Below are 13892 nucleotides of genomic sequence, written 5' to 3'. Positions count from 1 at the left end.
TCTGCACACTTGGCCGCGGGCAGCCTCCAGGAAAGGTCATGCATGTTTGCGTCCTGGCTGCTTCTCCTCCTCTGGCTCCGCTGAGGCCCCCGGCGGGTCTGAACAGCGGGCGGCTTTGTCCACCGATGAGCCGCGTGTCAGGGTGAACAGACAGAAGTGCCTGGAGGCCTCTTGGACCCATGTCCTCCCGTCTCCTCTGCCAGGTCCAAGCCAGCGGATATGGTTCCTGGGAGGTTTGCGAGCCTCCCCTCCGCGCCCCAAGCCCGGGGGAGCCTCCTTGGCTCCTCACACCCGCGTCCCAGAGCAGATCCAGGAAAGGGGGCTTCTGGAGGCGGGCCTCTCTGGGTCGTTGCCACCCAGGGGTCACATTGGACCCCCTGGTGCGGTCAGCTTGGGGGTCTCAGCTCTGTGAGGAGCTGTCCCTTCGTGGGTGCCCTGTCAGCCATGCCCACCCCCACGCCGCCCACAGCATGGCCCTCATCCCTGGCTCACCGGGGACTCACCCAGATGCCCAGCAATTCGGTCTCATTTCTTCCCTTTTTCGGTTTGGCAAGCCTTTGGTTGGAACTGCCCATGGGATGGTCCCACCACATACCAAGTACCAACAGAAAAGCTGCCCTCTGGACAAAAAGAGGATGTTTTTTAACTCCTACTTGTCAGTTTTCAGCATTTTCTGATTTTCGTGTCATCAGAATTTTTTTTAAAAAAGGCTGCTCACGTTAAGTAAGAGGCAGACTGTTTGCCCTGCAATTGTGCGTTGTTTAAGGAAAAGGTGGAAATTGCCTCGAATCTCTCCCCCGACGTGTTCCCCGGGAGTGTCATGGGGCTGTCGTCAGGCGCCCGTTCAATCTGGGCTGATCAAATCCCTGGGGCGGCTGGGCGTTTTCTGTTGGTGATGAACACGGCTCTTCGGGGTTTCCCTGGGCACCGGAGTGGTGAGTGAGACAGTGTCCTCGGGCCACCGCATGTGGCGCGGGGCTGGGGACCATGTTGATACCAGGAGTCAGGGCCCCACTGGGGTGCTGGTAGCAAACTCAGGCCCACCCCCGAACCCCAGGGTGCTGACTGCCCCCGTCCTCATCTCCAGGGTGAGCCTGATGGGTCTACAGTAACCCATCCCTGGGCTGTGTCATCGTTCGGGACCCTGGGGAAAGCACCCAGGTGCCTAGGGGCATCACGGAAGGCTGCCCAGGGCTTAGGGTCCAGCCAGGCAAGCTGGCATGCTCCCAGTGGAGTCAGCGGGGTGAGACGAGGCGTGATGATGGCTCAGACACTGAGCATTTGGGGCATCCGACACCATGGGCTGAGGGTGGTGTGGGGGTGACACGGGGTGGGCACCGAGGGTGACGGGGCCGCCAGGCAGCCAAGGTTGGGCGGGCAGGGCTCCCCACAGGTCAGCCAGGGTCGGGCGGGCAGGGCTCCCCACAGGTCAGCCAGGGTCGGGCAGGCAGGGCTCCCCACAGGTCAGCCAGGGCAATGCTGCTGTTGGCTTCCAGCCACAAGGAAGCAGCCCGAGAACAAGGCAACAGGAAGCGCCTCTGCAGCAAGTAACCTTTGCCGCCGCAGAGGAGCCGCGCCTTCTCTCCCAGCGTCGCCGCCTTCCCTCCAGCTGCAGCTCACCGCACCCGTGTGCAGCGCCAGCCGGCGGCCGTCCTGGGCCGGCTAGAGCGGGGGGGCTGACCCAGAGTGGGCCAGGTGGACCACTGGCTTACAGGGCCAGTTCAGCGACCACCATCTTTCCATCCTAAGAAAGCCAGAGCTCTCCCTGCAGCCCAAGTTCCAGGGTTCCGTCTCCTCTGCTTGGGGGAACACAGGATGTTGTAGGTTGTGGTCGAAACCACCCCAGACAGAGTGAGACGGGTGCAGTCTGGTGACGCACCTCACCGTGAACCCTGCTCCAGCCGCCAGCAGTGGGAGCATGCTTGTAAAAATGGCTGGTTCGGATCTGGAGACAAGAGTAAGTCTTCTCTCCTTCCTTTGCCTCCGACAAGGGCTAGAACACTCCGCGGTCAAGTCTGACTCCTTTGTTACGTGCACTTTAACAACAGCTTTCTACATACACTTTAGATGCCACGATGTTTATTCACGCCATGATATTGTTCATCCACGTGGACAAGGCAGTGATTCTTAGTACATTTCAGGCGCTGTGCAGTTCAGTTCAGTTCAGTTCAGTCGTTCAGTCGTGTCCGACTCTTTGCGACCCCAAGCACCGCAGCTCGCCAGGCCTCCCTGTCCATCAGCAACTCCTGGAGTCCACCCAAACCCATATCCGTCGAATTGGTGATGCCATCCAGCCATCTCATCCCCTGTCATCCCCTTCTCCTCCTGCCCCTAATCCCTCCCAGCAGCAGGGTCTTTTCAAATGAGTCAGCTCTTCTCATCAGGTGGCCAAAGTACTGGAGTTTCAGGTTCAACATCAGTTCTTCCAATGAATACCCAGGACTGATCTCCTTTAGGATGGACTGGTTGGATCTCCTTGCAGTCCAAGGGACTCTCAGGAGTCTTCTCCAACACCACAGTTCAAAAGCATCAATTCTTCGGCGCTCAGCCTTCTTCACAGTCCAGCTCTCACATCCACACATGACTACTGGAAAAACCATAGCTTTGACTAGATGGACCTTTGTTGGCAAAATAATGTCTCTGCTTTTTAATATGCTATCTAGGTTGCTCATAACTTTCCTTCCAAAGAGTAAGCGTCTTTTAATTTTATGGCTGCAGTCACCATCTACAGTGATTTTGGAGCCCCAAAAAATAAAGTCTGACACTGTTTCCACTGTTTCCCCATCTATTTCCCATGAAGTGATGGGACCAGATGCCATGATCTTCGTTTTCTGAATGTTGAGCTTTAGGCCAACATTTTCACTCTCCTCTTTCACTTTCATCAAGAGGCTCTTTAGCTCCTCTTCACTTTCTGCCATAAGGGTGGTGTCATCTGCATATCTGCGGTTATTGATATTTCTCCCAGCAATCTTGATTCCAGCTTGTGTTTCTTCCAGTCCAGCGTTTCTGATGATGTACTCTGCATAGAAGTTAAATAAGCAGGGTGACAAGATACAGCCTTGATGTACTCCTTTTCCTATTTGGAACCAGTCTGTTGTTCCATGCCCAGTTCTAACTGTTGCTTCCTGACCTGCCTATAGGTTTCTCAGCAGGCAGGTCAGGTGGTCTGGTATTCCCATCTCTTGAAGAATTTTCCACAGTTTATTGTGATCCACACAGTCAAAGGCTTTGGCATAGTCAATAAAGCACAAATAGATGTTTTTCTGGAACTCTCTTGCTTTTTCCATGATCCAGTGGATGTTGGCAATTTGATCTCTGGTTCCTCTGCCTTTTCTAAAACCAGCTTGAACATCTGGAAGTTCACGGTTCACGTATTGCTGAAGCCTGGCTTGGAGAATTTTGAGCATTACTTTACTAGCGTGTGAGATGAGTGCAATTGTGCGGTAGTTTGAGCATTCTTTGGCATTGCCTTTCTTTGGGACTGGAATGAAAACTGACCTTTTCCAGTCCTGTGGCCACTGCTGAGTTTTCCATATTTGTTGGCATATTCTTGCCGGGGTCCAACTCTGGTGGATCCAGGGTAATTCAAAGGGGAGATGGAGTTGGCGTCCTAGGAAAAAGCTATTTAATTAGAAATATAAAGAGAGATTGGAAAAGAATAGTGTAGTAGGAAAATAAGTGGAGAAAAAGATGTTGAATAACTTGGTTTACGTGGAAAACCAATAAAACTTCAAGACAAGGAGTTTGCACCATCTACGTAGGCCACCGGTGCCCGCTTGAATAGAGGAGGGTGCCCCACCTTGGGCTCCCTCTAGCGTGGGTCTTAGAAGCCAGGGCAAGTAAGTAGACATGGCGAGCCTCCATGCTCCAGATGGGAATTCAGCCAGAAAAGAAGAGAAGGAGAAAAGACCACTCAGGGGAAACCAGTCTTTCCAGGAACTGGTCTGTTTTCTTTATTTTCAGGTTTGCTTATATACTTTTTGTTATACATAGAGATAGAATACAAACTCACACGGGGTCAGCAGACCTGACCTTGATCAAAATCAGGTGCTTCATATAAATGTATGCAAAGGTCTTAGGGGCTTTACATCATCTTCTGGCCATGAGGGCTGCTGACATTTTGTGGCCCTTTCTTTCTGATAACGGTCAGTCAACCAGAAAACCTTTTTGTTCCAGGGGTGATTTTTTTCTTAAACCAGGCTCCACCCTCCGAAGGCACCAGATAAAGTTGCATTCCTATAGGGCGAAGGTGCAGGGGGTTACAATTGAGAAAGGAATTTACTTAGCCTGAGGTTTAACGTGATTAATCTTAAAGGTTAATACTTATTTCTCCTATATGCTATTCAGTTGTATTCATTAATGTGTATAAGGGTAGGGGATATGGAGACTTAGCAGCAAATATTGGCCCAACAAATGAAAAACACTTCACCCATATAATTCCTAATCAACCCACTGTACTATACTAATAATTTCATAACTTCTCAAAAGAATCTGTATTTAGAAAGTTTAAAGCATCTCGTGCCTCTCACAGTTGGGAGGCTGTGAACAACCACATGTGGCCAGATAAGCCTGTCAGGCAGGCTAGAGAACCTTCAGAGGAGTCTGTGAAGTGAAACACTCTTGTCACGCCCAGGAATTTTATTAGCTGGAGCCCTAAGTTAATTCCTTCTCCGAGAGAGGTGGGGGGGCGGCCCCCGTAAAGTCCGAGGCGTAGGTGAGAGGGCAAAGCAGCGAAGCAGGCAGACTCTGGTTTGGGGGGCAGATGCTCGGGAACAGGGGGTCTCCTGAGGCTCGACCCCGCCTTTGCGTATGCCGAGCCTCCTTCCTCATGACCTTTGCCACGGGCGGAGCTCCTCACACTAGCTCCCAGCAAAAACTGCCCTTTTCCAATCCTGTGGCCACTGCTGAGTTTTCCATATTTGCTGGCATATTGAGTGCAGCACTTTCACAGCATCATCTTCCAGGATTTGAAATAGCTCAACTGGAATTCCATCACCTCCACTAGCTTTGTTCGTAGTGATGCTTTCTAAGGCCCACTTGATTTCTCATTCCAGGATGTCTGCCTCTAGATGAGTGATCACACCACTGTGATTATCTGGGTCATGAAGATCTTTTTTGTACAGTTCTTCTGTGAATTCTTGCCACCTCTTCTTAATATCTTCTGCTTCTGCTAGGTCCCTACCATTTCTGCCCTTTACTGAGCCCATCTTTGCATGAAATGTTCCCTTGGTATCTCTAATTTTCTTGAAGAGATCTCTAGTCTTTCCCATTCTATTGTTTTCCCCTATTTCTTTGCATTGATCGCTAAGGAAGACTTTTTTATCTCTCCTTGCTATTCTTTGGAACTCTGCATTCAAATGAGTATATCTTTCCTTTTCTCCTTTGCCTTTTGCTTCCTGTCTTTTCACAGCTATTTGTAAGGCCTCCTCAGACAGCCATTTTGCTTTTTTACATGTCTTTCCCACGGGGATGGTCTTGATCCCTGTCTCCTGTACAATGTCATGAACCTCCATCCATAGTTCATCAGGCACTCTATCTATCAGATCTAGACCCTTAAATCTATTTCTCACTTCCACTGTATAATCATAAGGGATTCGATTTAGGTCATACCTGAATGGTCTAGCGGTTTTCCCTACTTTCTTCAATTTAAGTCTGAATTTGGCAATAAGGAGTTCATGATCTGAGCCACAGTCAGCTCCTGGTCTTGTTTTTGCTGACTGTATAGAGCTTCTCCATCTTTGGCTGTGAAGAAGAGAATCAATCTGATTTCAGTGTCGACCATCTGGAGCTGTGCAGCCTTCAGCAAAATCTACTTTTAGGACATTCCCCTTGTCCCAAAAAGGTTCCGCTTGCCCACCAAGCACCAAATGTCCGTCTGGGTCCCACGCCAGCCCCGGGAACCAGCCGTTGGCTCTCCAGCGCCAAGGATTCTTATTGTGGACACTTCAGAGAGAGGGCCTGGCACGACACGCGGCCTCTCAGGCGCGGGCCACGGGGGTTGCCTGTGGGAACTGTGTGTTCTTTGTTTCTTTCCAAAATAGTGTCTTTGCAGAGTCTGAGGATGACAGAGACGCGCTCGCTCAGTCGTGTCTGGCTCTGCGACCCCACGGACGGCAGCCCGCCAGGCTCGTCTGTCCGCGGGATTCTCCAGGTGAGAACACTGGGGTGGGCTGCCATGCCCTCCTCCAGGGGATCTTCCCGACCCAGGATCGAACCCACCACCTCAGGGATGTCACAGCTTCCTCTGGCCCTGGATGTGAAGGACGGGGTTCCAGTTTACGGCCTCTTTCCTGCTTGCTACATTTTCCCCGTTTTCATTTTGGCCAAGGCAAAACCCAGTGCTTCTGTCCCCGGTGTGACACTGAGGACAAGAGGCTCAGCCCGGAGGCCACGCACACTTTGAGTAGAAGGACTTCACTTTGTACATCTCATCGTTAATCCATCTGGAATTTCCTTTTCAAATAACAGAAATGCTATTTCAAATTTAAAAGAGAAAACAAAAGTCAACTACTCCCCTCTTAAAAATGTGGCCAACACAAAAAGCGACCTTGTATGAGTCCATTCATAGGAAGCGTCCAGAACAGTAAAGACGGGCAGAAAGCACCAGAGGTTGCCAGGGGCTGGGGGAGCGGCCGGGAACCAGGCGCTCTGGCTTGGGGTCTCCTCTGTGGACTGAAGGCTGCATATAATCGGGAATGGACTTGACGCTCATCCGCGGCTCAGTTTAAGTGATGCAAGGCGATATTTTATTAGTTTTAATTTAGAGCCTAAAATATAAACCACTGTTAACGTGAGGGAATAAAATTTTTTTCTAAAGTGGGGCAAGGGAAGGAAAGTTCTGGGGCCAGGGAGCAGGTGGACGGTGTGGGTGGGGCCAGCACTGAGGGTGGTTCCAGAGCCCATGAGGGGCCAGCACTGAGGGTGGTTCTCCCTGCGGGGGTGGCTCGTCCCAGCCACTCAGACCCCAAGACTCCGTGCGTCCGTCCAGGCCCGGGGCTGCCCTCCCCCTCCTCCCAGCTGCTCTCCTCCCCAGCTCTCTCCGGCCACCCCGGCTCCCGCCTCACCTGCCCTCTGGCCGAAATCTCTTCCTCCTCCGATTCTCTGACATCCCCTCATCCCTACTCACTGCTCCGAGCGTGCAGGGCTGGCCGCGTCTCTGACCCCAGCTCACTGCTCCGAGCGTGCAGGGCTGGCCGCACCTCTGACCCCAGCTCACTGCTCCGAGCGTGCAGGGCTGGCCGCACCTCTGACCCCAGCTCACTGCTCCGAGCGTGCAGGGCTGGCCGCACCTCTGACCCCAGCTCGCTGCTCTGAGCGTGCAGGGCTGGCCACCCCTCTGACCCCAGCTCGCTGCTCCGAGCGTGCAGGGCTGGCCACCCCTCTGACCCCAGCTCGCTGCTCCGAGCGTGCAGGGCTGGCCGCCCCTGTCTTTCTGGTCATGGCACCGGTGTCCCGTGGAGCCTTGTAGACCCCCAGGGCTCCGGCCCGCCCCCAGGACCCTGACTCAGCTCCCTGGAGCGCGTGCTCTTCTCTCACGTGGACTTGCTCACCTGCTCTCGTCCACCTGCCCCTCCAGGCCGCGAGCTCCTGCAGGGCAGGAACCATCTGCCATGTCAGCACCACCCCCAGGCCCGACATGGCCCCTGTTCTTCGTGCTGGGGAGGCAGTAGCTGAACCATCAACAGAGGGTCTCAGAGCCCCCTCCCGCCTCTGAGCAGCTGACACTGTGGGCCTGGAGGCTAACAATAAAAGGTGCCTGCCAGCAGAATGACCCTGAGCTATCCGCCACGGAGCAGAGTGGGCACTGCCCGCCCCCTCGTGGTCATCTCCAGCACTGCAGCCCCAGGTAGGAAAAGCAGAGACCAAATCCCTTGTTTGGGGTCCAGGTTCCCCGATCGCTCAACGAGTAAAGAATCCGCTTGCGATGCAGGACACACTCTGGGAAGATCCCCTAGAGAAGGGAAAAGGCTGCCCCTCAATACTCTTACCAGAAAAGCCCCATGGACAGAGGAGGCTGGCGGGGCATGACAGCAACTCAGCAAGGCAGTGGTTCCACCAGGGCCCACCCCCGAAGGAGCAGAGCCTGCCCACTCCTGGGCGAGAGGGACCCCAGCGCCTCCCTCGCCGCCTCCCCCCTCCACTGTCCCCGTGCCCAGGTCACTCCGGAGGCCTCCTCACCCCAACCAGGGGTCCAAATGAGGACCCCCAGAGGCCAGCAAGGAGGGTCTTGTCACTGGTCCCCGATGGGTGGTCCAGTCCCTGCCCCCTTCTGCCCCGCCCAGGTCCCCGGTCCCCCACGTCCCCAGGCTGCCCCCTGCTCAGAAGGACCTCCGGGAGCAGAAAGCTTTTTCCAAGGACTCGGAGCACAGTGGGTCACGGATGGGGGAGCAAGGCCAGCAGACTCTCCTGCAGTCTTATGGGGCCTCCGGGGCCACCCCGTCTAGGCACCCCCTCTACACGGGAGTAAGCTGGGGCCTCCCCTCCTGTAGCCCCTCCACGCTGGGGAGGAGCCTCATCCTAGTTCCCGGGGCCCAGAGTGGTGGACACAGGACCCCAGGCCCTGTCTTCCCCAGGCCTCTCTAGGGATGGCCCAGGGGGCACCCTGGCGACCTCCTTCCCATGCTATGGGCCGGGCATGTTGCTGGGGGTCACTATCTCTGTCCCCAACCTCCTCCTCACCCCTCTCCCCTCCCCCCGTGTGCACACCCCTCTCACCCCCAGCAGGACAGTCAGTGAGTGTGAGCGTGTGTGCACACGTGCACCTGCGCCCTCGTGGGGACGCCCAGAGGAATCGGCCCCCATGGGAGGGGTGCGCAGGGGTCCTCCAGGACCTGAGGCGCTCTCATCCCAGAGGAAACCCCTGGGGAGGGGTGAGGCCGGCTGGGGATCAAATCTAGGAGGAGGCTGTTAAAATGCAAGGAACAGAACCCAATCCCGGTGCCATGGTGAGACCCAGCCTCAGGGTGCAGAGCAGACCAAGATCCTCCAACGCTGTTGTTGGTCCAGGAAGCACTAAGGCTCCAGGGAGGCCTTCAAGGTTCACATAAGGGCCCCTTGGATGTTTGAGGCTGCTGCTAAGTCGCTTCAGTCATGTCCGACTCTGTGCGACCCCAGAGACAGCAGCCCACCAGGCTCCCCCATCCCTGGGAGTCTCCAGGCAAGAACACTGGAGTGGGTTGCCATTTCCTTCTCCAATGCATGAAAGTGTAAGTGAAAGTGAAGTTGCTTAGTTGTGTCTGACTCAGGGACCCCATGGACTGCAGCCCACCAGGCTCCTCCGTCCATGGGATTTTCCAGGCAACAGTACTGGAGTGGGTGCCATTGCCGACTGAGCGCTCCCAGATTCTAACCATCAAACCTGGAGAAAGACAGGTTTCCTGAGGAACCATGGGTGGGGCCCTGGGCACCTGGGGTACGCTGGAGGCAAACGCATGGAAAACCCTCCAAGCCTCGCAAGCGCCTCGAGGCTGAGCCTGGCACAGGGCAGCCTTGGGCCGACCCTCCAGGCTGGAGACGGGCTGAGGGCTGTGCCCACCTGGCGCATGTCCCCACGCCTCCTTCAGAGGTGGCCGAGCACATGAAAAAGAAGCGTCTTCGAGGACAAGGCGTGGAGCCTCAGAACCAACGCTCCAGGGACCCCCACTCCCAGAGGGGCCACCCTTCCTCCTTCCAGGACGGGCGCACCCAGGCAGCCCCCTCTCTCTGTCCCCCAGGGAGGCCGAGTGCTGGGCCGGGAGGTACGTGGAGTAGAGGAGGCCTGCAGGGCTCAAGCCAAGCGGGCTCGACGGGAGCCCCGGGGCGGAGAGGCAGGCGGAGGGAAGTCCCCCGACATGAGTTGCTGCGGTGGAGAGTGGGGCCAGGCGGCGACTCAGAGGGCAGAGGCAAGGAACTCCGGGCGGGCCTGCACCTTCAGAGGGCTCCTGTTCGCTCCCCACGCCGTGTGCCCTCGTGGCGGCCGCGAGACAGGCACCCTGTGGTTAGCCCAGCGGCTGGAGGGCAAGGGCCCCCGCGCCCATCTCCCACTCCCCGGAGCCGGCAGAGCACACCCAGCCAAGTTCCACCGCTCGGCCTGCCTGCGCCCACCAGTCTCGAGCTGAGCCCTAGGCTCAGTCACTAAACACATTTGTTGAGGGGAGTTCCCTAGCAGTCCAGCAGGTAGGACTCGGGTGCTTTCACTGCCCTGGCCTTGGGTCCAATCCCTGGTCAGGGAACTAAGATCCTGCAAGTTGAGGAGCAGCCTAATAATGATAAAGAGAAATGCACGTGTGTGGTTGTTACACAGCAGTAGCTGACCGATTCAGTCCTGCTTCTCTCTGTAGGCCTGACTCGTCCACGCCAGCAACCCCACCCCTAAATAGCCCTGTCACTCTAACGGCCATCCCCCACCCTGACCTCTGCCCTGGGTCCCGTCTCTCCCAGGACACCGGCAGCCCCGTCCACCTCCTCCCCTTCCAAGCGGCCCTGCACCCGCCCTCCCCGCCATCTCCGCGGCTCTGGGGGTTTTCAGGCTGTTTCCTCTTCCGGGACGGCCCTCCCTGATCCAGCGCCACCATAACCTTCCCAGCTCAAACGCCACACCCTCCAAGAAACTCTCCGTGACCCCTCCTCCCCGACCTGCTGCGGTTTGCACTTGGCACGTCTGGACACAGTCCTCAGGGTCCACGACTGAACCCGGGCGACCGTGTGGGAGTCCGCCTCTTTGCCTCGGGCTCTCTCCCCAGCTTCCTGGGACGTGTTGGATGTCGAGGAACGTGGAGGGCGGTGGCGGAGGAAGCACACGGCTGTCACACTGGGCCGGCCCCGTCTATTTCCTGCAGAGGAGGGCGGGCAGCAGCTGCCTGCCGCGCCATCCAAAGGACCCAGCCCCGGGCCCACCCCCAGTCGGCATGCACCCCACCCCCACCCGGGGGACCCTAAAGGACCCTGCTGGGCCCACGCCCGCCCAAGCTCCACACCATCAGTGGCCTGGGGTCTCCAGGCCCGTCTCAACAAGCAGCGGGGTGTGAAGCCTGCAGTCTGGAACTCGCTCCTGGGGTCTGGGAGGACCACACGCCAAGCCTCATGGGGAGGAGCAGGTGGGTGGCCGGCTCACGGCAGGATGGTGTGCGCGCAGGAGGCTGCAGGGGAAGGAGAGCCCACGTCTGCCGGGCACGCATGGCAGTTCCCCTGGGGCCTCGGGCCCTGGCCCCCGGCCGCCCCGCAGGGACCCGGCCCCGGCCACTGGTCTTCTCGGGGGGCCCTGGGGAGACAGGAGGGCACGTGCACGCGGCCGTGACTTTCTTTAAAGGTGCCCCTGTCGCCCTCTGTCCCTCCGTCCCGCACAGGGGAGGCGGCTCAGGGTGGCCCCGGGGAAGTGCCGCCCACACCTCACCGTCTTTCGGGAGCACGGCCACACGGCTGGCGAGCCCCAGGGCCTCACACGCGCTGATGAACGTTTTCATGCTCAGGAAGCTGCACGTGGGCTGTCTGCCTGCGGTGGGCGGGGGCGGGTGTGGGCCAGAGCTGCAGCGTCAGAGCCCCCGGTCGAGGGGTGCCCCGGCCCCCGGCACCACCCCTCACCAGAACGCCCCCGGGCTCCGGGTCAGAGAACCGCAGCCACTGGTGGGTGATGGGAAGCGTCAGCCGGGAGTGGGGGTCCCCAGACAGGCTCGGGAGGGGGGGCACCCTGCAGGGCCCGGGGGCTGCGGCCCCTGACTCACTGAACAGCAGCAGGGTCCTGGTGGTCCGGCCAGCCCGGCCCAGGCGCAGGTAGACCACGCTGGCGCTGTAGTCGGGGACCATCACGCGGAAGCCCTCCACTCCCCTCACTGGAAGGGAGGAAGGGCAGAGTCCCCAGCTCGCCCCTGAACACTGCAGTCCTTCCAGAGGCCCCCGGGCCCCTACCACCCGCACCGAGGGGCCGTCCGGAAGGGCAGCAAAGCCCCCCACCCCCAGGCCCGGGCTCCTGGGCACATGCCAGCCGAGCCAACTCTGGGCAACTGTGGGCTGACCACACATCCTGGCGTCTGTCCCTACCGGCACATGCTCTCTGGGGAGGACTGCTGGGGGCTGTGCGGTCAGGGGTCCCGTCCAGGGTCCTGGGGGCTCAGGCAGCCCTAGGCGGCCCTCCCTCAGCCCGCCATGGCCCAGTGGATACGCACAGGTGTTCCTGAACACCGGTTTCTTCCTGTCTCTCCGCAGGATTAGTGAGTGTGCCTGGCACCCCTGGGACCTGGGTGGGGGGAGCGGGCTGTGAGCTGGGGACCTGGGAGAACTCTCAAGGCTCTGCCATCCTGGGACATTCCAGCTGGGACCCGGGCCGGTCCCACCGCTCAGGGGAAATGCTCCAACACCCCTGCCCCCAGCCCCTCATGGGCTGTGGGGCCTTCTCAAAAAAGCAGCCACTTGAGTTTGACAGCAGGAAGTGATGGGGGTTTGGGGACAGTCCTTGTGGGATTTCCAGACTGACCCTGGGTCTGGTCCCCCCACTGGCCCCCTCCCCTCCCCTGGACTCAGGGCCCCCCACCCCCCCGGCCCACGCACCGGTTCAAGGCGAGCACCACCTTCAGCTGGCCCACCTCCTGAACCTGCACTACGGACGCGCCCAGCTTCCTCTGGCCTCGGTGCGGCAGCATTCCCTGGGCGTCGGAGGCGATGGCAAGCACGTACCAGAAGCCTGAGAACTGGAGAGGGCGCAGGGCCACGCTGGTCCCACCCAGCCCGGGCCTCCAAGGGCCCCAGGGCCGGTGAGCCCTGCCTCCAGCCCAGCCCGTGTCCAGGACCGGCCTGGGTGCCCTGCTGCCTCCCAGGCCATGGAGGCGGATGCCCAGCTGGTCTGGGACCTGAGGCGGCGCAGCGCAGGGGCCAGGGCGCAGGGTCAGAGCGTCCGGCCCACAGGGACCTCGGGGCCTTCCCCTCCAGCTGGCTCCCATCCCACCGGCTCCCCCGCGTCTGCTCGGCCTGTGCCCGGGGCCGCCCCCACCAGGACCTTCCGCCTGTTGCGGTCTCATTATTCCAGGGCTCGCCTGCTCACCCCACCTCTCCTCCACCCACGGGCACCTGCAGGTGACTCGGCAGGACCCATCTCAGAGCTCTGGGCTTGTGGCCCACGGTCAGCAGTTGAGTTTTGAAGCCGCAGCCTGTCCCCAGAAGAGGTCCTCAGGACCAGCAGACCAGTGCCCAAGCCCCCCACCAGCCTGTCCCGGGCTTCAGGGGCTCTCTGCCTGCTGCCCTCACCCACCCCGGCCCCGGCGCCTGGTGAGGGCTCCACGAGGCTCACCTTGCGCCAGTTGAGGTTGTGGGACTCCTGGGGGAGCTGCTCCTGTGCCCGGGGGCCCCCACCCAGCCCCAGCAGCAGGGCCAGCAGGGCCAGCCGCCAGCCCAGCCCCATCCTCACCACCTCAGCTGCCTGCCTGGACGGTGCGCTTAAATGCCCAACCTGCCAATCCTGCCGTGGGCGTCAGCCAACCGCAGCCATGAGCCAGCCTCGGGGGCCAATGGGGAGGGGTCTTGGGCCCTCCCCCCGCAGTCAGGGCCAGCCCCGCCCTTGGCCCTCGGAGACAGCCTGGGACACCCCAGAAGACAGAGGCCTCCATCCCGAGGTCACCTCCTGGGCCTCGGGTCATCGAGTGTCCCCTGGAGCCATGGTACCTGGCAGGGAGGTTGTTGGTGCTCTTGTCCTAACCCCACCCACACCCCCGAGGGGACAAAGGCTGGACGGGGCAGAGTCACTCCACGGGGCGTGCACACAGGAAGTGGGGTCTCTGAGGACGGGGCTCGGACCGTGCTGGTGCTGACACTGGGGCCGCCTGCGTGATGCCTTTGGCAGGTCTTGACATGTGTGCACACGTGTGTGTGTGTGTGTGTACACGCATGTGTGCATGTGTGTGTGCGTGTTTGTGTGTGCTCACATA

At 59.0% G+C, this 13892-nt stretch overlaps 1 protein-coding gene across 1 annotated transcript; it reads right to left on the bottom strand.

Moving 5' to 3' along the window:
* Window positions 1–11088: 11088 nt before the first annotated feature.
* Window positions 11089–13369, bottom strand: LCN10 (lipocalin 10). Its single transcript, XM_068988852.1, has 5 exons — window positions 13259–13369; window positions 12523–12662; window positions 11700–12211; window positions 11372–11470; window positions 11089–11117 (listed from the first exon to the last, which is right to left on the bottom strand). The coding sequence occupies exons 1-5, from the start codon at window positions 13367–13369 to the stop codon at window positions 11089–11091; spliced, it is 891 nt and encodes a 296-aa protein (XP_068844953.1).
* Window positions 13370–13892: the final 523 nt, after the last annotated feature.

This window comes from Capricornis sumatraensis, chromosome 1 (genome assembly GCF_032405125.1).
Source record: "Capricornis sumatraensis isolate serow.1 chromosome 1, serow.2, whole genome shotgun sequence".
Lineage (NCBI taxonomy): Eukaryota > Metazoa > Chordata > Mammalia > Artiodactyla > Bovidae > Capricornis > Capricornis sumatraensis.
The sequence above is the reverse complement of the archived record's forward strand: the minus strand, read 5'-3'. Positions and strand labels throughout refer to the sequence as shown.